The 23,473-nt window shown below is 35.9% G+C and overlaps 1 protein-coding gene across 4 annotated transcripts in view; it reads right to left on the bottom strand.

Moving 5' to 3' along the window:
• EPS8 (EGFR pathway substrate 8, signaling adaptor) overlaps positions 1-23,473 on the bottom strand; it is a 211,714-nt gene that overhangs the window by 23,200 nt on the left and 165,041 nt on the right. For all 4 annotated transcript variants that reach the window (XM_064284543.1, XM_023554656.2, XM_064284542.1 and 1 more), the window contains 8 exons: positions 22,615-22,741; positions 19,838-19,926; positions 19,389-19,463; positions 13,555-13,703; positions 10,695-10,878; positions 7,168-7,298; positions 4,333-4,441; positions 3,290-3,433 (listed from right to left, as the gene is read on the bottom strand). In XM_064284543.1, the coding sequence (XP_064140613.1) occupies positions 3,290-3,433; positions 4,333-4,441; positions 7,168-7,298; positions 10,695-10,878; positions 13,555-13,703; positions 19,389-19,463; positions 19,838-19,926; positions 22,615-22,741 (1,008 nt within the window). The remainder of the gene's footprint in view (positions 1-3,289; positions 3,434-4,332; positions 4,442-7,167; positions 7,299-10,694; positions 10,879-13,554; positions 13,704-19,388; positions 19,464-19,837; positions 19,927-22,614; positions 22,742-23,473) is intronic.

Raw genomic sequence — 23,473 nt, 5'->3', positions numbered from 1 at the left:
CTGAGAAGATATTGTCACCTTAAACATTCCAGTGGTGAAAAAAGTGTATGTCTATACAAAAAGAGATGTCAACCCTTTCCAAGCACTATTCCCCAGGATACCACAGCATGTCAAATCATGGGATCTGGATCCATAGTGCTGGATTCCAATCCTGGCTTCACACAGCTGTGTAACTGTGGACACGTTACTTCCCAGTACCTTAGTGTCTTCACATGTAAAAACATGCCTACTTCATAAGGTTGTTGTGTAAATGACTGGCACATAGTGCAAGATCTGATGATTGGTATTACCTACTTCAAAGTGTAATTTCTCACCGTCTGTAAATGTGAAGAAAGCTTAAGCAATGAATCATTAGGTGTCTATCTGCAGTACTGTACCTGAGTCTAAAATTTTTTTCCAGAAGAAGCTTCTTTACATTTCCTCAAAGTTTTGATATCATTGGATGGAAGAGATGGGGAAAAAAAGTGTGTGGACCATTTCTGAGAAGGTAAGTGACAGTCACTGCAGCTAGTACAGAAAGCACCAAAAGAGAAGCAAAGTCATGGTGGTTGACTTTGGACTCCATAAGGCTTTCTTTTTTTTTTGATAAATGTGAGATGCTTGCACTTAATATTTGTTAAATGAACACATAAAAAGATAAGTAAGATTCAGTATTGTTTTGAATATGCTTGTAATCCAGTGGAGTTCTATAAGGTTAGGGTAGCAGGATCACTGGGATCTATGTAAATATGGTGGTATCTTTATTGTCATTTTGAAATCCGCTGTATATAGTATTTTTCTTCAGGCAGTTTGATAAAGGTATCTGGTGGCACTGCTGTAGAGATATAAAAATGACTGGCATGCCTTTCCAAGGATGCTTTTTTTTATTTTCCATCTTACTCCATTATTTTTTTATTTGAGAATAGGAATCCTTTTAGAGCAGGATTTACGCCACATAGCAGACAGCAGATTGCAGACTGTCGACCTTGCTTATTATTATTAAAATTTTACAGGAACTTGGTGGTTTTGTTGGGCTCAGTCCAAAATTTTCAGGAGGTGTTAAAAAGCAGATTATTTTTAGTATCTTTTAAAAGTCGGCCCTCAACCTAAACACACACAATTTCCACACACATTTCTACATGCATCACTGCATTCATAGCTGCATCCAGAAATTTTCAGAAGACAGTCAGATAGTGTTGAAAAGTTTAAAAGGAAAAGAGCCAAAAGAGGCAATCAATCCCCACTAGCATCACAAGTTTCTATTTACGTAAAGTAGCAAAACAAACTCCTGAAACTTGTGAGCACTTAAAAAATTTCTTGGTTGTGCCAAAGTTGACAAAAACATAAGATGAGGCTCTGTTAGAAAAAAGGAGGAATATATTTTAAGTTTTCCAAAAGTACTCCACCTACCTATGATATGTATTAATAGTTTTGGTTCAATTTCAGACAGCAAGAACCTTTAAACAGAAAAGTCAACTTATGGCTCAAGCCAGGAATTAGAATTGAAAAAAAGACAAGACTGAGAAGTAGAAAGGAAAAGGTAAGAGATTAAACTCTTTAGGAAACCTCAGGTAGGGGGAAAAAACTAAGAATTTACATTATTTTAAAGTTTATCTAACTTATTTTATCACAGTTTGCCATTTCCCAGCAACCATACACACAATAAAAACAAACTTGGATGACTGCTGTTAACACCTGAAATACAAACTCTTGGCTTCTGCTCACATGTGGTAACTATGGATATTCTTTGTCAATAGTGCTTCTTACAGCTTACCATGAGTTAATTATTAAAAACTGTCCATATGACTCAAAGAGTATACACTCTATCACAGTTTAAGGCACACATTTCAAGCACACATCCTTTCAGTGTCAAAGGTATATGGACAAAACTTCTATAGGAAAGCACAGGAAGAACTGACATTCATAAACCAGACAGAAGCCTGCATTATGTCAGGTAACTACATCTCAAAATCAGAAAAGTGAGAACTTAAGAAAGAAAAAGGGATAAAAATGAAGAAAATTCACTTCAAAAATCCGTGAAAAATGGAGTGGACCATACCTTGAATAACTCAAACTCCTTCTTTGGCATCAACAGCTAATGACAAATGATGAACATAAAATAAATATATAATTTATATGAACATGAACCCAGCCAAAACATATGTACAGCAAACAGAATTTTCATTGCCATCACATTAAATTATCAAGATATATCAAATATACACTAATTCTTTATCTCAATGTTTGCTTGAATCTTGGATTCTGATACAGCCAACAGTCATTCTGGATAAGTGCAGGGCTTATATTAGGCTGGAATGTCATGAGGATCCAGAAGTATTTAAATGAATGGTCATGGCAGAAGCTAGACCGCATTTCTAGGTCTGAACAATCTGTATTTTATTAAGCCTACACCTGGCATGAAAATGAACTGTTTCATTTCATATTCTATGTAGCTTCTACTCAAAGTCATGATATTATTAGGGAGTCAGGACTTTAAAATTCTTGCTGGTGACATGGGAAAAATGCCACCGCAAGCTCAGAGGCTATACATGGGAGACTCCATTTTTCTCTGTTGGTAGATCTGGCTCTAGTGATCCTGTCACAGGTCAAGAATCCCAAGAGTTTAACAGCAAGTAAATTCAGATGTTATGGTGAATGAGTTCACCAGGGTCAGCAGAATCCTGAAAAATGTGGCATGAGCTTCAAGTATTATTCAACGATCAAGAAGAGAGATCCTGATCTGCCTAATATATATTGTACGTATGTTTCAGCCTTAAAATCAAGAGAGGAAAAACAGTATAATCCAAACGAATAAATATTTATGTATTAGTGTATAAATATTTATGTATTAGTGTATGGTGAATTGAGTACACTCTCAATATTGGTTAGTGACTGAACATTTAAGAGGCTCTGAGAGCAAGGGCTGGTGAGGATGGAGTACCATCTCAGTGCCTATGTGTTCAGTTCCTACATCAAGAGGAAGCCATTAGTGGGTAGGAGGGCTATGGGTAAGAATGAAGTGGGAGAAATACTATTCCTTCAAACACCATAAATATTGTAGGTTGGAAAAGTTAGCATTCAAAGAAGGACGCACTTGCTGCTAAACATTTTGAGCAATTACGTGAAAAAGTAAATCAGAAAGCATGTGTATAGCTCTTCCTATGTCTCTCATCATTGTCCCTAATTACGTAAAGTTTTAAAACCAATTAAGACTTAAAATGAGTAATACTCAAAAGGTATTTAAATTCTGTTTAAGAGTGATACATTTGAAAATTGTTAAAGTTAAATTTTGCAAAGAAATCAAGATTACCTGTATGGTATGTGTGTAAGGTGGATCAGCACGCCCTAATCCAGATTCTGGAGGTCTCACAATATCCAAAATGTTATTTGGCACAAATCCACAATCTCCACTAGCATTTCGAACTTTCCACCATTGCTTCCTATCATCAAGGATCTGTCATCGTAGAAGAAAATGAAGGTGTCATTTCAGTACCAAAATCAACTATGAAGAAAGTTCAATTTTTATTCCTAGACGTCAACCAAGAATTTTTTTTCACTTCTAATTTATTTGTGGTAAGTTGACTTAGCATCAACATATTGTGAAATGAATGATTCTCAGGAATTACAATTACTAGCACAGAACAAGTACAATGTCACTATGATGAACCTACCCAAGGTCCATATTACCTCCCAAGAATGTATAGCTATTTGTATTACCTGAAGTACTTAGAAATGATTTAGATGACTCTCTTGGAAAGTTCTATTGACTCCATTTTTGGAATAGAAAGAAAAAGTATGAAAACCATTTTTTCACAGAAACTACGCTGACAATCCCACTTTACATGTTGAAGAAGATGAATTCTCGGTTATAATTTAAGAAAAGAGATTTGGGCATCATGGTAGACTATTCCCAAAACCATTAGCTCACTAGCTGCTAGGAACATTTAAGCAAAGATACTAGGATAGACAGAAGGAAATGTTATTATTTTTTTATTAAAATGTTACGGTACATCTACAAAGAAGTGATAACTAGCTTCGATTCCAACAAAGAATGAAGTCCAGAAGAAGAAGACACGCAATGTATAAGGACTTTTACAGAACATGAAAGGAAGTCAAGAAATCCAACCAAAACAAAAAACAGGTAAAGCAGCTACCATTCCTAGATATTATCCTAGAGCCAGGATATAAGCATCTATAATATAATGCATCCTGGTAATATAAAAAAATTATGAAGAATAATTTCTTGACTACTGAGTTTCTTTGAGGAAGGTTTAGACATAAACCAAAAGAGAAACACCATAAATCCATTTTATTAAGAGTATTAAAAAAAAAAAAAAGGTAAAATTCTGTTACCTCTAAAATATCATCTTTTAAAACTGAGAGCTCACTGTTGTTCCTTGCCCGAAATTCATACTTGGATTTGGCATATTTCTTGGGCTGTGTTTTTAGTGGGTCATAATTTCTGTGAAAAGAAAGAAAAAAATCATTCAGTTAGGTGCTCCTAAAGATTAAAAACAGACGTAAAACATTAAAGCAAGCCAAATTCTACCAGAAAACATCTGACAAATTATTTAGATAGTGGCTTAGTTTCATCATGTTTTACAGAATATGAAAACTAAAAGGAAATTTCAAGTTTTTGGTACTGAAATGAACTATGGCTAGGGCAAAAATAATGATGCAAAAAATCACAAGGCTAGCTGGCACTAAGCCAAATCAGAATCCAGATCTACGAACCTTTTGTCCATTAAATACACATAATGGATATTGCTTTGTTAATTAGCATATCTACTTGGACAGAGTTCAGATAAAGATAATAACTGCTTGTTAGCATTCTTCATAAAATTAAAGGAGACTAAAGATAGTTTACAGAGTGGTAATTTACATTATACATTGACCTCACTAAGTCACATAATGTCTCTAACCAAATATATATATAAAATATTATGACTGGGTATCAATTTTTAGGAAAGCTGTATATAGTATGGCACATATGAATGTATGAATGTGCATGTACAGATGTATCTGTAGGCATACATATATTTATATATACATATTATGGGTACTGCATATATATTCACATATAAAGCACATGGGGCACAGTTAAAGATACTTCCTAGACGTAAGCAAACACCTCTCACAGTTTACTGGGTTTGAGGGCTTAGGACCACAATTTTTTGTGGCAACTGGGTCTATTGGTAAATATAGTTCATAAGGAAGTTCTTAAAAGCTTGCGAGAGGCCATTTAAGATACAACTATCGTTCTCTACTTGTCTGGAGTAAAAGAGAAAGAAGGAAACCAAAGACCCAAAGAAGAAACTAGTCTACAGGACTAATAGTCTACATGAACCATAGACTTACCTCCCTTGAGACCAGAAGAATTAGGTGGTGCCCGGCTACCACTACTGACCTTTCTAACCAGGGACACAATAGATAATGTAGATAGGATGGGAGAAAAATATAGAACAAAACCCAAATTCCTAAAATAAGGACATACTTACTGGACCAGTAGAGACTAGAGGAACACTCAAGAGTATCGCTCCAGGATACCCTTTAAACTAGAACTCAAACCATTCCCAGAGGTCACCTTTCAGCCAAATAATTGTTCACAGGTGATATATAACATAAATATCATCTGTGAGTACTGTGCTCCTCTAAATAATCATCTAAATAAAACTGAACAGTAAACATTTACCCTAGACCAAAGATAAGATGGTAAGGGGTAGGGGGCAGTGAAGCTAGATTAATAGAAAGAGAACAAACAAAACTAAAATAATGAAAATGCTGACAGATCCTGAAAAATGGGACCAGTGTAACTGAACAATATATACAGAAACCATTAAATGAGAACCTAATTTGCTGTATAAATTTTCACCAAAAACACAATAAAATATTTTTTAAAATTACAAACCTCTGTGTATTTTATATCAGACCAGACTTTAATGAAGAATTTCAATGAAATAATTTTTTTTTAATTCAAACCTGATTTCCATCTATATCCACTAAAAATTGAATCTATAATTAAAACTGACTTTCATATGTTGGCATTTTCAAAATATATCATTCATGGTGGCTTTTCTTTGTACCCAACTGAATATATTGCCAGCACCATTAAAATAATATTTGCATAATTCCCATAAGAATTATTTAAAAATTACCTCTGTCACCACACTTGAGCAAAAAAAAAAAAAAAAGTTAAATCTCACTTTCTTGAGATTCCATTAAGAAAAGAGTATACTTGAAAAAAATAAAAGGCATGCAACACTTGTGGTGAAGGAGGCTTTGAGGCAGGGAAGTACTAGGACAAGTTCTCTTCTCCACTTCATCTGAATGATCACCCTCCCATATTTTCGCTGCCAATATTTCACCTCCTTTTATCTTTTCTTATTGCACATGACTTGGTCTCTACACAAACCTTGCTGTGGCTGGGAAACAAGATTGAAAATGTGTCGCTATTCTAGTTCCTTTCCTTCTTCCAGTTTTCTAACTCTGCCTATATTGAACTTAAGAATAAAAATATGAGAAAGTAAATGAAACATAAAACTGGAATGTAAAAAATATATATATAATAAGATGAAACGGCAACAATGACAAATAAGGAAACGACTTAGTTAAAATATTTAGTTTATATTTAAACATTTCTATCTAAAGGAAGGTTTGTTTTTATTGGGGAAAGAGAAAGTTGGAAATTGTATTCTTTAAAAGTTATAGAGCCAGAAAGATCCCTAATGAGCACCTGGTACAAACTAATGGAGAGTTTCAAAACACTTCTTCTTTCTCCTTAATTCACAGATTTTGTCAGAAGTATCTTTTAAAAAGGAGCCCTGGTGGTGCAGTGGTTAAGAGCTCAGCTGTGAAACCAAAAGGTCAGCAGTTCAAATACGCTCCTTGGAAACCCAATGGGACAGTTCTGAGTCGGAAACAACTTGACAGCAGCGGGCTTTGTTTGGTTTTGGGATCTTTTAAAAAAAAATGAAAGTCATCCAAAGGCATTTGCACTGAAAATTACAGACTTGAGGTCTAGACATCTTTGTTCATCAAAGCTAGCTCCATAAAGGAATGACTGGAACTTTATTAAATAACAGATGGGAAGTTTAAAGAAGTACATAGTAGACAACGCAGACACTTCTATTAGCACTAAAGGAGGGACAACTACCCACAAGTCTCCAAATGGTGCCCATTAAATGTTACCTATCTACATGGTGATTAGGAGTTGGCTTAACAGCAACAGCAGCTTCGCCTTGGTCCAGATGGGGCCCTCTTGTGTAAATGTTACTGAATGCATACCCATCAACTTGAGAATACTCTGATACACTGGATTGCTGAAAGACAGAGGGGTAGAGATTAACGAATCACCAAATACTATCTGAGCAACAAAGTCATCAACAAACCCTCCACTACACTGTGATCACAGTTTTCATTTTCAAATGATTGATCATTATGCTAATAAATTATGAAGTGGAGGTAATATATTTTTGTCAAAGACCTTCTTATAAGTCATTAATAAAAAAAACGCAAAGACTAAATCTCCATTCTGGCGATGACTAGGTATAAGCAATAAATTCCATCATTAGAAATTTCAAGAATAGGTGTTTTTGGTATTAGGCAGTCTTGAACAGCTTGTATAAAATAAAACTGCTGGAAAAAAGTCCTTAACCTTTGCTCCCTATGTTTAAGAAATAGACCTTCACCACTCTAGCAAAGCAAATATCCTATGAAAATCACGTGAACTCTATGCATTAAAATTACACCATCCTCTGATTTTTCTCTTTTTATGTACATCCAAACCCAGGGCCGTCGAGTCGATTACGATTCTTAGCGACCCTATAGGACAGAGTAGAACTGCCCCATAGAGTTTCCAAGGAGCACCTGGCGGATTCGAACTGCCAACCCTTTGGTTAGGAGCTGTGGTACTTAACCACTATACCACCAGGGTTTCCTTTATGTACACACAGCACTGTTTTTATTTTTTTTTAAATACTAGCACTACTACATATAACCAGACTTACTGTTAAGGGAAACACAAAAAAGCACACATACGTTGACCTCAATCAACCAAAACAAGACAAGGCTGGAGTCATTTCTTTTTGTAGTACATAGTTCAGACATGAGCCTACTGGGTGCTACCAAGAGGGAGACCTGAGGTCATGGTTCCTTTTGAGCACTATGATTTTAAAGCTATACAGACTACGAGCTCTGATTGGAGAAAAACATAGCAAAATAATGGCCTGAATATTTTATACTGCTTCCATATGTAAAATGAAGCATGTGAGATGCATAGCAGACACTAAGGCAGTGGAAGTCCTTGGGTATTTCAATTGTTTATGGATTCACTGGGGGAACAATATTTGAAAGTGGGATCATTTTAGAAGAGTCTTGGACACATGGCTACTAATAACGAAGTTGAGAGGAGTAGGACTGACTTTATCCAGAGACAAAATAGGCGGAATGTCCCCACTGGACCAGTGTTGATGTCAAAATATCCACACGGCATTACTCTTCTGGGATATACATTAAGATACTCTACTTCTACAAATATAAAAAAAAAACTTTTTTATTCATTTAAATACTTTGGCTCAATTAATTCAGTTTATTGTTTCCCTAAGAGAGCTGAAACACTAAATGATTAGTAATTTTTTATTAAAGGCTGTTAAGAAGAGAGTAGACTGTTAGGATCACCCACACCTTCTGTCTAGCTCTGAACATAACAAGAGTGAAATCACCGGATCCTCAGAATGACTGGGCATACTAGAAGGGAGGAGAAAAATGACGACAAATGACTGTGATGACTGCATGATCTCATTTAAGGTTGTTCCTGGTCCAGAGCAAGTAAAGAAGCAGAGTCCACCCATATTTGTCATTCCACATCACCTACGCCTTTCAATTCTAAACAAAATCACCAGATCCTGAATTACACAAGACTGGTCCTAAAAGTATTTATTCTAGCAGTAATAAAGTATAATAAAATCTCTCTTCTAGGGATGACTGCACTTTTTATACATTTTAAATCATCATTACTTGGCCTCTTTTCCAACAAAACCTCAAGGCATGAAATCCTCTAGAACTGCCAGCAGGCGTTTTACATTTCATTTTCTTTAAAACTTTTTGAAAAAGTACTTACACCATGAAGTGGGAAACAGTTTATAACAGGAAAATGATAACTCATTACAAGGAGGGAGTCTCAATAATTCCTCTTTTAAAATTACCTATTCAGTGAGAGTCCACAAATTTATACACTGGAAGCCCAGCATACATACATTCTCTGTCTTTAATTACATAAGCTGGAAAAAACCCGCAGAAATGAACTTCTGAGGCATACATTATGAAGAGGGTATATTTTTTATTTAAGATATGAAAACTCTGAGCTGGCAATATTTATGATTTGAAAATTGTCAGCTGTAACTATAGCAACAGCAAATGTATCGTAATTTCATATCTGATTACATTTTGTCAGGAAAGGAAAACTCTAGTGATGAGGTCTGAGCTATAAAATATGGGCAGGAAAATACGTCTGTAGCCAGTGCCAGAGCTGTGAGGTCATCTTCTTAATCACCCATTTAAAGGGAAGGGCAGGTATGCCATCCACCTCTTCCTGATATGCGGCCAGGTAAAAGAACAACTACATTAGAAAAAAAGTGTTGTTTTAGTTTTTTTCAAAGCAATGTGTTTTATTCTTAAAGTTTCAGGAATGTAACCAATCTTCTCTAATATTATTGTTACTGTCCAGAGAACAGTCTCCCAAGGGAATGATTTTAAGAAATTTGGATAAATGTTTCTACTTAAAAGTAAACCCAAAGGATTTGATTTACTATGGTTTGCTAACTCATTCCTTCACATCATGTTATAAACGCCCACGGCGGTCTAAGAAAATTGCCCTAAAGAATTAAAGAAAATGAACAGAACTTCAAAGAGGATCTAGTCAGTTTTTACTTTTTCTTCTTTCAAACTAGACCTCCTTCATCTATTTCCTCAAGCTCTGATCTTCCTATGTGGGTTTAATTTGCTTTTCCAATAGCAAAGTCAAAGAAAAAAATAATTTTTTAGAGAATGTGAAGAAATGACATACCCAATTTCATTCCCTCAATTTGTTTCCCAAATAGATTATACTTTAAAGCTTAATAACTACTTAAACGACAATGCATTTTATAATCACCTCAAGGTGTAATAGTGTTACGAATGATCGAATGATCGTGTGAGCCTGAGGACTGAAGTCTGGCAGATGCTTTGACCTTCTAGCCAGGCTGACAGGACTCCAGGGGTTTACGATGAGGCAAAAAGAAAAGAAATGGGGAGTTCAGGAAAGAGCTGTTTGTGACAGAGAGAGTAGCTAGGGCCAGGGAACTGACAGGGTCTGACAATGGGAAATCAGAAAGAGGTAAGTAAAGTGGCAGTAGGGCAATTCCTTGACAAGGAAAAAAAGTACACATTCAAAAGGACTTAGATCACCAGGGTGAGGGTTGTAGGGCAGAACAGGTAGGGGAGAGGGTTGACAGGATGTAAAAGAATGACATGGGCGGGGATAAGCTTTACAGGGAAAGGGAGCAACTGTCACAAAATGACAAAGAGGTCAGAGAGAGGTAACTTAGGGTAGTAGGAGAGGGAAACAGTCAGTGATTCTAGAATAATCTTCAGATCAATAAAATAAGAACACACAATGGAATTCCTGGAGAACACAGATTTTACACGTAGATTTTAATGTGACATTAAAACAATCTCACCTCTGCGGATAATCTTTTTATTTCTTGTTTGCGCTGATGTTCTGCAACATTTGCCACAGACTCGCCCAGTTGATAAAGATCTTGTTCCATTGGTGCCCCCATGAAGTTCAGCATTGGCGGCTCCCAACCACTGCGGAACCGTGGAACATATGGTGGAATAAACTGTTCTTTTGGCCACTCTGCTCTGTAGACGGACATTAAGAGATATTTAAGACAAAAAATGTATCTGTGATCACTCACAACTATCTTTAGAAAGGCTACCCACAAAAATAAAACAACATGTATGTAATCTGTCTTCCATTCACCCAAAAAGAGAAAGAAAACATATTTAAACTAGTACTAGCACCAATAAAATGAAGCCAAACGGGAGACTGAATTCCGCTGCATTGACCACCACAGAATGGTGAAGAAATGAGGGAGAGATGACTCAGGGCAGCGGGAGAGGGAAACAGTGATTCTACAACAATCTTTCAATCAATACTGCCTCAATTATTCATTAAAATATTCAACTTTAACATGGATATAGATTTTTTTCAATTTGTATGGAAAGTGAGTGTGTAGCTAGTAGTGTAATAAGTATTTAGGAAATAAACTTCTCTAGTATCTGAAGAAAGCTCATATGCCCATCTTTCTCTTCACTCCAAAACTTTCTGATATTAGAAGTATCTTTCAAAAGAGGAACAGCCCATACATTCTAAAGGCTTATGACTGTTTAATTACTCAAAGTTTTCTAAAGTGAAAAAGATGACTTATTTTATAAATTAACTGTATCAGCTAAGTTTTAATCAGTAAAGTCAGGTTAGAACTAATCAGCAATCATAATCATTGCCCGTTCATTCTTTAATGATTAGGAGCTTACTTCTACAAGCTCCTAACCACTCATAAACCACACAAATAACAAATAGGACAGAAACTATAGCTTCAATATCTGCTACAATATGGTGTATCTTTCACATAGGATTTAATTCTTTAAATTTCTACTTTGACAAAATGAACTATTTTATTCACATTAGTATGTACCTTCATGATTCTTTTCATCTTTGATGAGTCTTTAAATCTGTACATCCATTTCCTAATACTATTAAAAATTAGGATCTGAAATGACCATTATCTCAAGTCAAGAGCTCATAATATGTTTCCTTTTGATGTATTTTTTCAAATGATTATTAATTTTCTCATTCGAAGTAGGACCCAAAACAAAGAAATAAAAGTCTGAGCTACTTCTATACCATAATATCTGATAAATTTAATAAGCTTCACGGGAAAAAGTAAAAATATGCTCCTAAGTTTATCATAAAATCATAATGACTAAATTTACTAGATCTAAGAAATGTATTTAACCAGCTTTTACACAGAAAGATATCTAAATAAATACATTTAAAGAATATTTTCAATGTACAAGCAATGACTATGGTGCTTTCGAAGAATTTTCTGCTTGATAAATCTTTCAAAGTGTAAACGATATTCCAACACAAGTAGTTGCCAAGTAAGTCCAAAAAAAAAAAAAAGAGAGAGAGAATGGCTTATGATATGTTTAGATAGGAGAAAAAGAGAAAGAAACTTACAAATGGGGCCATTACTTTTAGGCAATCCTACTCAAAAGCATCAGGAAGACAAACTTCTAATTGACCACAGTGAATGATGTACTAGAGGACTGACTGGAAGGGAGAACGGACATGATCTCAGGGGAGATCAAAAGTTCAAATGTGGCACCAGTTAAAGTAGAAAGAGAAACAAAAATATTCAAATAAATGAGGAATAGAAAAATTATTTATTCACATACAATGAACTGGAAATATTTTTATAACTTGCTTTGCTCATTATTTGTTAATGATTTGTCTTCCATAATTGACAAGTAAACAGTTCTTAAAATTATCCCCTTTTCCATTTCTACTGTCACTGTTCTAGTCCAGGAGAATGGTGATTAATAAGAAATCTCTACCATAATATTAACAACCCAAAGGGCCTTCCTGCCTCTATTATTTTTTTGTCCTCACTACGCTCAACTGCTGGACTGATCATTCCAAAATATAGATGTCACATTCCCATTTGCAAAGTTGTTGGTTCTCCACAACCTACAGAGCCATGTTCCAACGCCTTAGCACGACTCAACTGTGTGAGTCAACACCATTCCTCCTCCCTCCCTTCTCCACAATCACCAACCACACAAAGTCTAAATTCCAGCTAAGCCCAAACTCAAACTCCATTCTCTTGATTTCCCTACTTCACGCCTTCACTCATATTTTTCTCTCCACTGGGAAGGCCCCTTGCCTGCTACGTATTTGTTGAAATCCTACTTATTCTGCTGAAAGGCAATTTAGCAAAGTAATTAACAAAAACTCCAGAGCCAGATTGCCTGCATTCATATCCCAACTCTGTCACTTGAGTTACGTGACTTTGAGCAAATTTCTTAACATCTCTGTGCCTCATTTTCTCATATGTAAAATGGAGATGAAAACAGTATTTATGTGAAGTGCACTGAAGAGTATATAGAAAACACTGTATGAACACTTTGTAAATGTTTGCTAGTATTGTTACGTAAGTTGATTTTAAATGCCAGCTTTCCTTTGAAAGCTAACTGCCCTCTCTAAATTTGATTCCTTACTGCTCCACTGCGCCAATTCAACAGTATTTTGTTTATAGCTCATTCCTGGCACTTACATACCTTATATTGCATACACTTCTATCTCTTCCAATATATTTCTAGCTTTTTAAGGGTTTAGACTTTTTCATTCTATAATGTCTAGTCCTTCATACATAAAAAGGTCCAATGAATGTCTCATTAGAGCCATAAAATGAAAAACAAAGAACAATACTTAAAGCATTACAGGTACCAAATGCTAAACTCATATATGCTGACCTGGCTTTCATCCAAGATTCTCCTAATGACGTCCACAACTGGCGCTCTTCAGTACTGACGGTATAATTTAAGAAATCAATTGTATCCTTGTTCAATAGGGGGCTGAGTACTGAGCTGGCTAGATCAGGACCTCCTGTTGCCTGCACCACCTAAAAAGATAATAAAAACAAACTTAGCAAGAAGATGACTATTGTTTACAGATTTTTGAAAGGTGTAGACAAAATTCCACATCAAAAACCTGCAATGTTTTTATATACAAATTAAATTTTGATGTTATGCAATGCACTACTGAATGTAAAAACAGCTTGTCAAATGTCCTTGCCCAGCCCAATGTTGTCTAATAATCTAAAATGAAAAGTTAATAGTTTAACAACTTTCATATGACTGTATTTTTCTCTGAAAAACACTGACTATCCAGAGAATTCTAAGTTAGGTGGTTTAACTCTCCCTGATTTTTTATATGTATCCCTACTGATAAATTTCTCATACTAAACTCAAAAAATGCAGTTCTAGAAATGAATACCATAGAGAGAAACAAAGCTCAAGTTAATGGTTCATGGCTGTACCTATACAAGCATACAAAAATAAAAGGACCCACGCAGGAAAAGGAGAGAAGAATTGGTACTCTGAATCAAGGGTTTTTTTCCCCCAGAATTTAATTCCAGGAAATTGCTCTGATTTAATATGTATAATTTAATGACTAGCAGAAACAGATAAAACAGGCGCGACTCTCTGATAAGAAAATAAGTGGATTCCAAATATTGCTCAAAATTTACTTCTCAGGAGTGACATCTTAGCTAAAGAGATGGCAGGTGTCTTCTATAGCAGAAAGAAAAAAGGGCTCTTCTATGAATATCTCACCTTCTCAGAGATATCGCACAAGAAGAAAGGAGATTCTTTTAATGGATCTGGACCAAGAGTAAATTTCCCTCCAGTCATCCTGTCATCCTGGTGTTCTGGGCATACTATACTGTTTTACACCTCCTTTGTGCCTTTGCATATGATGTTCCCAGTTGCCCAAAAGGCCCTCCCTCCGCCATTCAGAACTCTATTCAGGTACTACCTCTTCTGGGAAGCCTTTCCTAACCCCACAGTGTAACTATGATGCATCCCACTCCCCCCACCACCACGTTCTCATAAAAATTTATGCAAGTCATTAACACAAATCAGTGTAATGTATGGGTTATTTTTCAGTGTCCAACTTCCTTGAGCACTTGAATCAAGGCTTATTTGGACTGTAGAAGACATAATGTTTGGGGAATGAATGAAAGTAAACGAAAGAAAAGATGAAGGATACGGGAGGTAAGGTGACTTTTATCCGAGAACAAAACCTCCCCTGACTAACTGGCACAGTAATTTTTGAATTTCCAGCCCCAAAAGCACTTCCACTGAATAATTAGGATGACTAAGAGGGAAACCTAAGGGATCAAAGTGAAGGTGTGGAGGAAGATTAACATTTCGGTTTAACAGAGGGAATTAAACTAAAAAAAAAAAAGGTAAATAAAAGGCTATGGGCCATAGTTCCCTTCTAAGAATGTGCATAGCCGTGTGTGAATGCACGTGTGCTTGTGTGTATGCTGTATGTATACATGCTGAGGGTAGAGGGAAGGACCTGAGGTAGAGGGGAAGGGCCCATAAGCTTTAAAGCCACTGAATTTTTCCTGGCCTGTAGTAGGTCCTAAACAAATGTTCCTTTCCATTCCCTTGTCCAAGTAATATGTCTGGGATCCTGTAGGGGGAACACTGGAGCATCGAAAGTATCATGCCTGGTGTTTTGGACTGAATTGTGTCCCCCCGAAATCTATGTCAACTGGGCTAGGCCATGATTCCCAGAATTGTGTGACTGTCCACCATTTTGTCACATGATGGGATTTTCCTATGTGTTGTAAATCATACCTCTATGATGTTAATGAGACAGAATTACAGGCAGTTATGTCAATGAGGCAGGACTCAATCCATAAGATTATGTTCTATCTTGGGTCAATATCTTTTGAGACATAGAAGAGAAAATTGAGCAGAGAGACAGAGTGACCTCATTATCACCTAGCAAGAACTAGAAGCACACATGTTCTTTGGACCTGGGGTCCCTGTGCTAAGAAGCTCCTGGACCAGGGGAAGATCGATGACAAAGACCTTCCCACAAGGCTGACAGAGAGAGAAAGCCTTCCCCTGGAGCTGGCACCCTGAATTTGGATTTCTAGCCTCCTAGACTGTGATAGAATAAATTTCTCTTTGTTAAAGCCACCCACTTGTGATACTTCTGTTATAAGGGCACTAGATGACTAAGAGGGAGGACATTAATAGAGTTATTTCTGAGAAAGGTAAAGATAAATCAATATTTTTAGAAACATGGCCTTATCACAAAGACTAATTTGTGCATGTTAGGAAAAGCAGTCCCACAATTTTACAGCTATACTCTGTGGAATAAATAGACACCTATTTATGATCTATAAAAGAGAGTAAAATGATTAAGAGGTGGCAAAAACTGCTTTTTAAATAATGCTTCCTAAGAGGTATCAAATGTGTTAAAGAATATAAATTTTGTTAATGAGTTAGCATTGGTTTCTTTGAACATGGACAGTCCTGATCTAATTTTAAAAAGAGCTTACGTAGCAATAATTATTCAACAATAGCAAGAGAAATAGAAATCTGATGCTGTATCTGTAGTGACAACATACAGAACCATTTGTAAATTACTGATTTAGTCTTGGACCTTCATCTTCTACTCTCTTGTTGCCCAGGTTCTGACATTTATGCTGACAGTGTTGCTTACTTTCCTACGTTTGTAACGCAATCATCATTTAGTATTCTGCTTCAGGCCTTGTCTGGTTACCTCTGAGAAAAGAAGGATGATATTTATTCCTTTCTGCTACTTGGATTTTCTACTTTTTTCTGATATTAGAGCAAAAATTCTGAAAAATGTTGCTGCATTTTTGATAAATATTAAAGTCATGACCATAGTGTTCACTGCTTTAAATCAAAGCTACTGAAATTTAGTTGCTTTATATGACTATCATTCTTATTCCTTTTTTAAAAAGTCACAGATATGATACATAAGCAATTACATAACACTAACAATTATCATTACTGCTACTGCTTTCCCATAACTAATAATTTTTTAATAGGGTATGCTATTTCTATTGCTCCATACATTCCTGCCTTACACCATAAAACAGGAAACTCTTTCATGCTAGAAGCACTTAAAAGAAAGAGATTCTACCCTCTTTCCATCCTTCTCTCACTTGTTCTCCCTTATGGAAAGTGTGTATGAGGCCAACATATGTTCCATTTACTTTCTGCTGTCATGCTTTTCCCAAACTACAGCACTTTTCTGTGTGTACTCTTAAATAATATTCCCTCTAACACTCTCAACTGCCCTATCAGGCAAGATGGCTGTATACAATGTAAGCTTGGAAAAATCACTATTACACTATAGGCAAATACAGGAAATACAAAACAGGAAATAAAGTATATTACCATACCTATTTTATTAAACTTATAAGGAAAGGGCATACCTGGATGTCGGAAATCTAGAAAATGGAGATGTATACCTAGGGTCGCGGGCATGACACATGTGGTATAACCTTTTGATCGATAAAGACATGGAACTATCCAGCAACTTTACAAAGAGAATTGTTTCCAATGCACCATTGTGTTAGCTTCAAAAATTGTATCTCATCCAAATACAGGTCATACCTGTATGAGAAGGAGTTTTCTAGGGGAAAAACTGTATTATGTACCTATTTCCATACCTGAAACATAGTAGACATGCCAAAAACTGCTAACTGTTCCATAGTATCAATTCTCTTCATCTTTCTTTTAGAGAGAGAATGCCCTGCATTTTAGATGGGCACATAACACCCAGCTGGAGACTATTCCTTTGTAGTTAGGCATGGGCATATGAGGAATTATGTGGGTATAACAAAAGAAAAGAAAAAAAAAAAAAACATTGCCACTAAGTCAATTCCAACTCATTGCAATACCAACTGTGTCTCAACAGAAAGTATCTGTTTCAGTTCAGAATTACCTTCTCAAACAAAGCTATTTGCCCTGGACTCTTTCTTTGCCTTTGTATGGCTGTTACAAAGACATATAGGTAAACTAAATTTGGAGGTATCTGACACAGTTCTTTAATTCTTCCTCTTGGAAATACTGTCTTCATTTGGCTGCCACGATTCCACATTCTCCTTGTTCTTCTACCTCACTTACTGCCTCTTCTCAGTCTTCTTTGATGACTCCTCTTCTTCCTCCCATTCTCCTAACACTGAAATTCCCCAGGGCTCAACCAGTCCTTGTTCTTCTTCTTATTCACAATCACTCCCTTGATGATCTCATCCACTTCTTGGCTTTAAATACTTCCTATAGACAGATGATGTTCCCTTGAACTTGAAATTCATACATTTAATTGCCGATTTATCTGGATACAACTCAACTCCGACATTTCTAAAACTGAATTCCTTATCTTCTTCCAAAAATCTGTCTTACCCACAGTCTTTCCCATCTCTGTTAACAATTACTCCATCATTCCAGTCTTAGGCGAAAACCTCAAAGGAATCTTTGGCTTCTATAGCTTTTACCCAATATAGGGTCGCTATGAGTCGGAATCAACTCGACAGCACTGGGTTTGGTTTTTTTGGTTTATTGGTAAATCTTGTTGTTTCTGTGGTCTATGACTAGAATCAGACTTCTCACCATCTCCAATGCTCCTGGTCCAAGCATCATAATCTCCCATATATATAAAAAAAAATAGCCACCCTAGCCCTTCCTTCTCCCAAGTTTCTAAACATTCCTGCCACAGAAATCGTTGCTTAGGATCACTTATAAGGACAAACATGATATGTCTTCTTGTTACCTTGCTGAGCTCATCTCCTCCCACTAATATCCTCCTGCCTCACTCTGTTCCAGTCACAGTATCTATGTATTTAAAGAACATACCTTGCAAGTTACCACCTTAGCTGTCCTCTGACTGGAATTCTCTTTCCTCAAAAGTCCACAGGACTCATTCTGCACTTCCTTTGCTCAAATGACACCTTCTTAGTAAGGTGTTCCCTTGGCCACCCTATTTAAAAGCATTAACACCCAACAACTCAAGCACACACACTTGCAAACACACATACACACATCCATGCATACACTCTGGGCACTCCCCAAATCCCTTCCCTGCTGTATTTTCAACATAGCATTCACCTTGTAGCAAAATGTATTATTTATGCATTTATTTAGGTTATTGGCTGTTCCTCCACAGAGCAACCTAAGTTTTAAGAGGGTAAGGATTTTTGTCTTATTTTGTTCCTGATGAACTACTGCAATGTCAAGCACACAACAGACTCTCAATAAATATTTGTTGAATAACTAAATTAATAAATGATTAACTGAATCAGAGAGAGTCCAGGAGATGAAGGAACATCTCAAAGAAAAGAATCTGGGTTTCTGAATAACTTCATGAAGCACAGCCATCCAGACACCCTAGGCCACTCATGACTAGCCTATTTTGTGAGGAAGAGAAAACTTTCTATATTATTCAAGCCATTGAATATTTTATACTCGTGTATACTGAAACACTAGTATCCAATAAATTTTTATTTCTTTTTATGTCACTATTTCTGTCAAAGACATCAATTTCCTCACCTATAAAATAAAGCGTTTGAACTAGATGATATCCTTTAAGGTTCTTTTAAGGTTTTAATTTCTACATTCTCAATGGCAAGAGAAATAGTACCCATGCAAGTTTCTGAAGAAAAGCTGTGTAGATAATCCAGCCCCTGGGGTTAAAAAACATATTAAGAAAAAAAAAAATTATGAATGATTATCTCCTTAAATTAATAAAATCTTACCATATTTAATGGAGTGAACAAAAAGTGAACCAAATCTGCAGCACTGGGATTCTGGATATGAAACTTCAATTTGGCCTATAATATTAAGAAAAAATAGACAATTTTTACAACTTGTGCTACGATGTAATTGAATATAGACACTCAAAAGGGTCCAAAACAGACTCAGAGGAAGAATTCTTTACTCCTAATTTCCCTTATAAACATACTTATCATGCTTGGCAGAGTCAGATTAGGCGAGTTTATTTAAAAAAAAAATTGAATCATTATTTTTTTGACTAAGTCTCTTGGATACACACATTTTACAAATTATTGTTCTAATTAAGGCAAATCAAAACATACATAAAATCTACAAAAACATTTTCATCTCTTAATTCAATCAGGGTAACCTAGCTAGACTTTGACTTTTTTCATTTGTACTTTTTAATTACATATAAATAACTTGCACTTACCAGAAGGTTAAATCCATGTTTAAACTTTTGGAAACAGTCAAAAAATTCGTCAGGAGCTGGGGGTTTTGCCCGCAGTGTTAAAACACCCTCTAGTGAAATAAATGGGGGTAGGGGTAGATAAGAACAAAGTTCAAAGAAAATCTATTAAATGAAAAACAAAAAAAAAACAAACACATTTATGCCTATAAAGTCTAAGACTGCATCAGATATTCAGCTGCCTAGTTATTCTACCATATCCTCTAGTCTCACTGTAACAAATTAAGAAGGTCTAACGTTTGAAAAGGATTCCTCTACCCCTTTGCTGAGGAGTCCCTGGGTGGTTCAAATGGTTAATGCACATGGATGCTCACAGGAGAGCTAGAGGTTTAAGTTCACACAGAGGTACCTAGGAAGAAAGGCATGGCAATCTACTTGCGAAAAATGAGCCATTGAAAATTCTATGGACCACAGTTCTACTCTGACACACAAGTGGTCACCATGCGTCAGAGTCCACTCAACAGGCAGCTATTTTTTAACCCTTAAAAAGAAAACCAAAAAACAAACCTGTTGCCATCAAGTTGATTTTGACTCATAGCGACCCTAAAGGAAAGAGTACAACTTCTCCATAGTGTTTCCAAGGAGTGGCTGCGGGATTCAAACTGCCAATCTTTTGGTTAGCAGCTCAGCTCTTAACCACTATACCTCCAGGGCTCCTTTTAACCCTTTTAACCCTTACGCATGATGAATTACTCAAGTCAACTCCACAAATATACATTGTATCTCTTCCATGTGCTAGGGATTGTGTTTATTATTGTGAAGATTATAAAGATGAGTAAAGTACAGGCTCTGCCCTCAAGGGCCTTAAAATCTACTCCAAAAAAAACCCAAACCCACTGCCATTGAGTCGATTCCGACTCATAGCGACCCTGTAGGACAGAGTAGAACTGCCCCATTAAAATCTAATAGGGGAGGTAAATTAGTAAATATATAATACAGATGTACCACGTAACTGTTATGGAAAAATACTGCATTCTGGTTGGGAGATTGAGAAATGTATGCCTAAAAGATGTTTCATGGGTAAAACAGTTTTTAAAATGGAATCTGAAAGGTTTTTTCCAGGGCAGGTTGGTAGGAAAAAACACCATGGTTGAATAAAAACAGCATGAGCACAAACATGCAAGAAGGAAACTGCGTGTACATGACAAAACAAACATAAAAGCACAGAAACATGAGACTGGAAAGGTAGTTCAAGGTTAGACTGGATGTCTTTGACTGCCAGAGTGAAGAGTTGAAATTAAATCAATAGAATATACAATTAACATAATACAGCAGAAGAATGAAGTGACTCTCTTAGACCTTTAAGATGACTGTCCTCACAGCAGGACAATAGGCTTTTAGGAAAGAGTATAGACTTGATGACTGCTTAGGGTAGAAAGTGATGACTTCTTGAACTGGGATGCTGGTTATAAAAATGAAAAGAGAAAAAACTGGATGCAAGAAACATCGGGAAAACAGAATTGATGTTAGCTATAAAAAAAAAAAATTTTTTTTATAAGCTAGAGAGTGCTAGTGGCACAGTGGTTAAAGCACTCGACTGCAAACCAAAAGGTCGGAGGTTTGAACCCACCAGCCGCTCCACGGGAGAAAGACGTGGTAGTCTGTTTTACAGCCTTGGAAACCCGATGGGGCAGTTCTACTCTGTCCTATAGGGTCGCTTTGAGTCAGAATCTACTTGAAGGCAGTGGGTTTTTGGTTTATAAAGTAGAGAATGAAGTCACAGAAGAATCTGTGGTTTTGAATCTGGGTAACCAGGAGAACAGGGTACCCTTCATAAAGAACACAGGAATAAGTGGTTTGAGACATCAGGAAGCAACAGTACTTAATTTTAGAATATGTAGAGGGGAGGTAACTTCCAGATTGATTCATCTAGAAAACAAAGCTGCAGGTCACATGCTTAGAATGTAGCTATAAGCTAGAGTAAAATTTGGAAGTTTATCTGTAATGTAAGGAATATTTACTTACTATGTTTTATATATTTCAATCTATACCATCTTGTCATTTAAAAAAAAAAAACCTGTTGCCGTCAAGTCAATTCCAACTCATAGTGATCCTAGAGGACAGAGTAGAACTGCCCCATAGAGTTTCCAAGGAGCGCCTGGTGGATTCCAACTGCCGACTTCTTGGTTAGCAGCCGTAGTACTTAACCACTAAGCCATCAGGGTTTCCATTTTGCCAAAGGAAGTATGAAAATTAGTTCTATATTTAAAATTTTATAGAGGCCATTTTTAATAGCTGACCTGCAACTTACTTAAAAAGTTACTTGTATATGACTTCATATGTGACTTGAATGTGCTTTTTGGAATTTTATGATTAAAATAAATTCAAATCCATTCACATTCCCAATTATTTCAGCTAGAAAATGTACTCCTTTAACAAAATAATGAGGCTCTATATTTACAATAAAATAAATATAAATATGAGAAGTGTAAAGCTATGACTTTAAAAAGATTTTATGATCACTAATAAAAACTACAGCCAGATGGTCACTACCTGAATATCGGAATCTCTGTGGTCCTAGGGCTTTCTTCACTGCAGCCAACTCAAAACCAAAATGGATTCTCCCCTGGACACATCTGGACCTTTGCCTAACTCTCTGTTGCTACCTCAAAACTAAAAATGTTACCTTGGTTCCACTGTCAGTGGAGTTTTATTGAGCAGTTCACAAGAGCAAAATCTTTGTGTAGCACTAGAGTTCTTAATGGTCTTTAGAAGATTTGAAAAAAAAAAATTCAACTTACCTCCTGGTCCTTTCTTTTTGCTTTTCTTAGTCTTCTTCCTTTTAGAAAGTTCAGAAAATGCTTCAGCTGCTTTTTGGAGTTTTGTGATAAAAAACTCAATGTCATCCAAAATGTGGTTTAAGATTTGCTAGAATTAGAAATTATAAAATAAAACAAATGAAAACAAAACTAGTTTTGCCTTGGCTGTATAACGTTAGTAAAACACAAACCAAAACAAACAAACAAAAAAAACTCCATAGGCAATTCAATTTTACCACTAATTCTAAGAAGTGAACTAAATATATGTGTGGCTAAAGTCTGACATTTACAGATTTCTCTAGCTTAATTTTGTTCTTTTCAATGTCATCAAGAAAGCATTTACAGTATCTACTGGGTTACTCAGATTATTAATTATTTTCAATTACCTCTCATTTTTCCATAGTGTTCTCCCACGCAATACTAGGGAAAAAAAATTCTAAGAAACATTTTGTTGGAAGAGCACTGAGCTTTTTGTTTTCCTGATAAATGTTCCAATAAAGCACTGACAATATTATTTTCTTGGAATAAAAGGTATACGGAATATTGTCATAACCAAACAAACCCACAGCTAACCTGCAACAATAGGCATTGATAAAAAGCATCTACGTGGTAAAACAGAATTAATGATATTTTCAGGGAATTCTAGACCCGAGTTGATTTTTTTCCAGTATGTGTGAAACTTGACATTTTTCTAATTAAAGACTAGAAATTTAAATTAAATAAGCTTTTAAGTTATAACCAGCAATAATATGATACAAGAATTAAATTCCAAATTTTAAATTCCTTTATGTATTTGTTTCTATACAAGTACAGTCCAAAACGGCAACATGAATATATTATA

Source organism: Loxodonta africana, chromosome 4 (genome assembly GCF_030014295.1).
Source record: "Loxodonta africana isolate mLoxAfr1 chromosome 4, mLoxAfr1.hap2, whole genome shotgun sequence".
In the NCBI taxonomy this organism is placed as follows: domain Eukaryota; kingdom Metazoa; phylum Chordata; class Mammalia; order Proboscidea; family Elephantidae; genus Loxodonta; species Loxodonta africana.
This window is presented reverse-complemented; position numbering and strand designations above follow the sequence as displayed.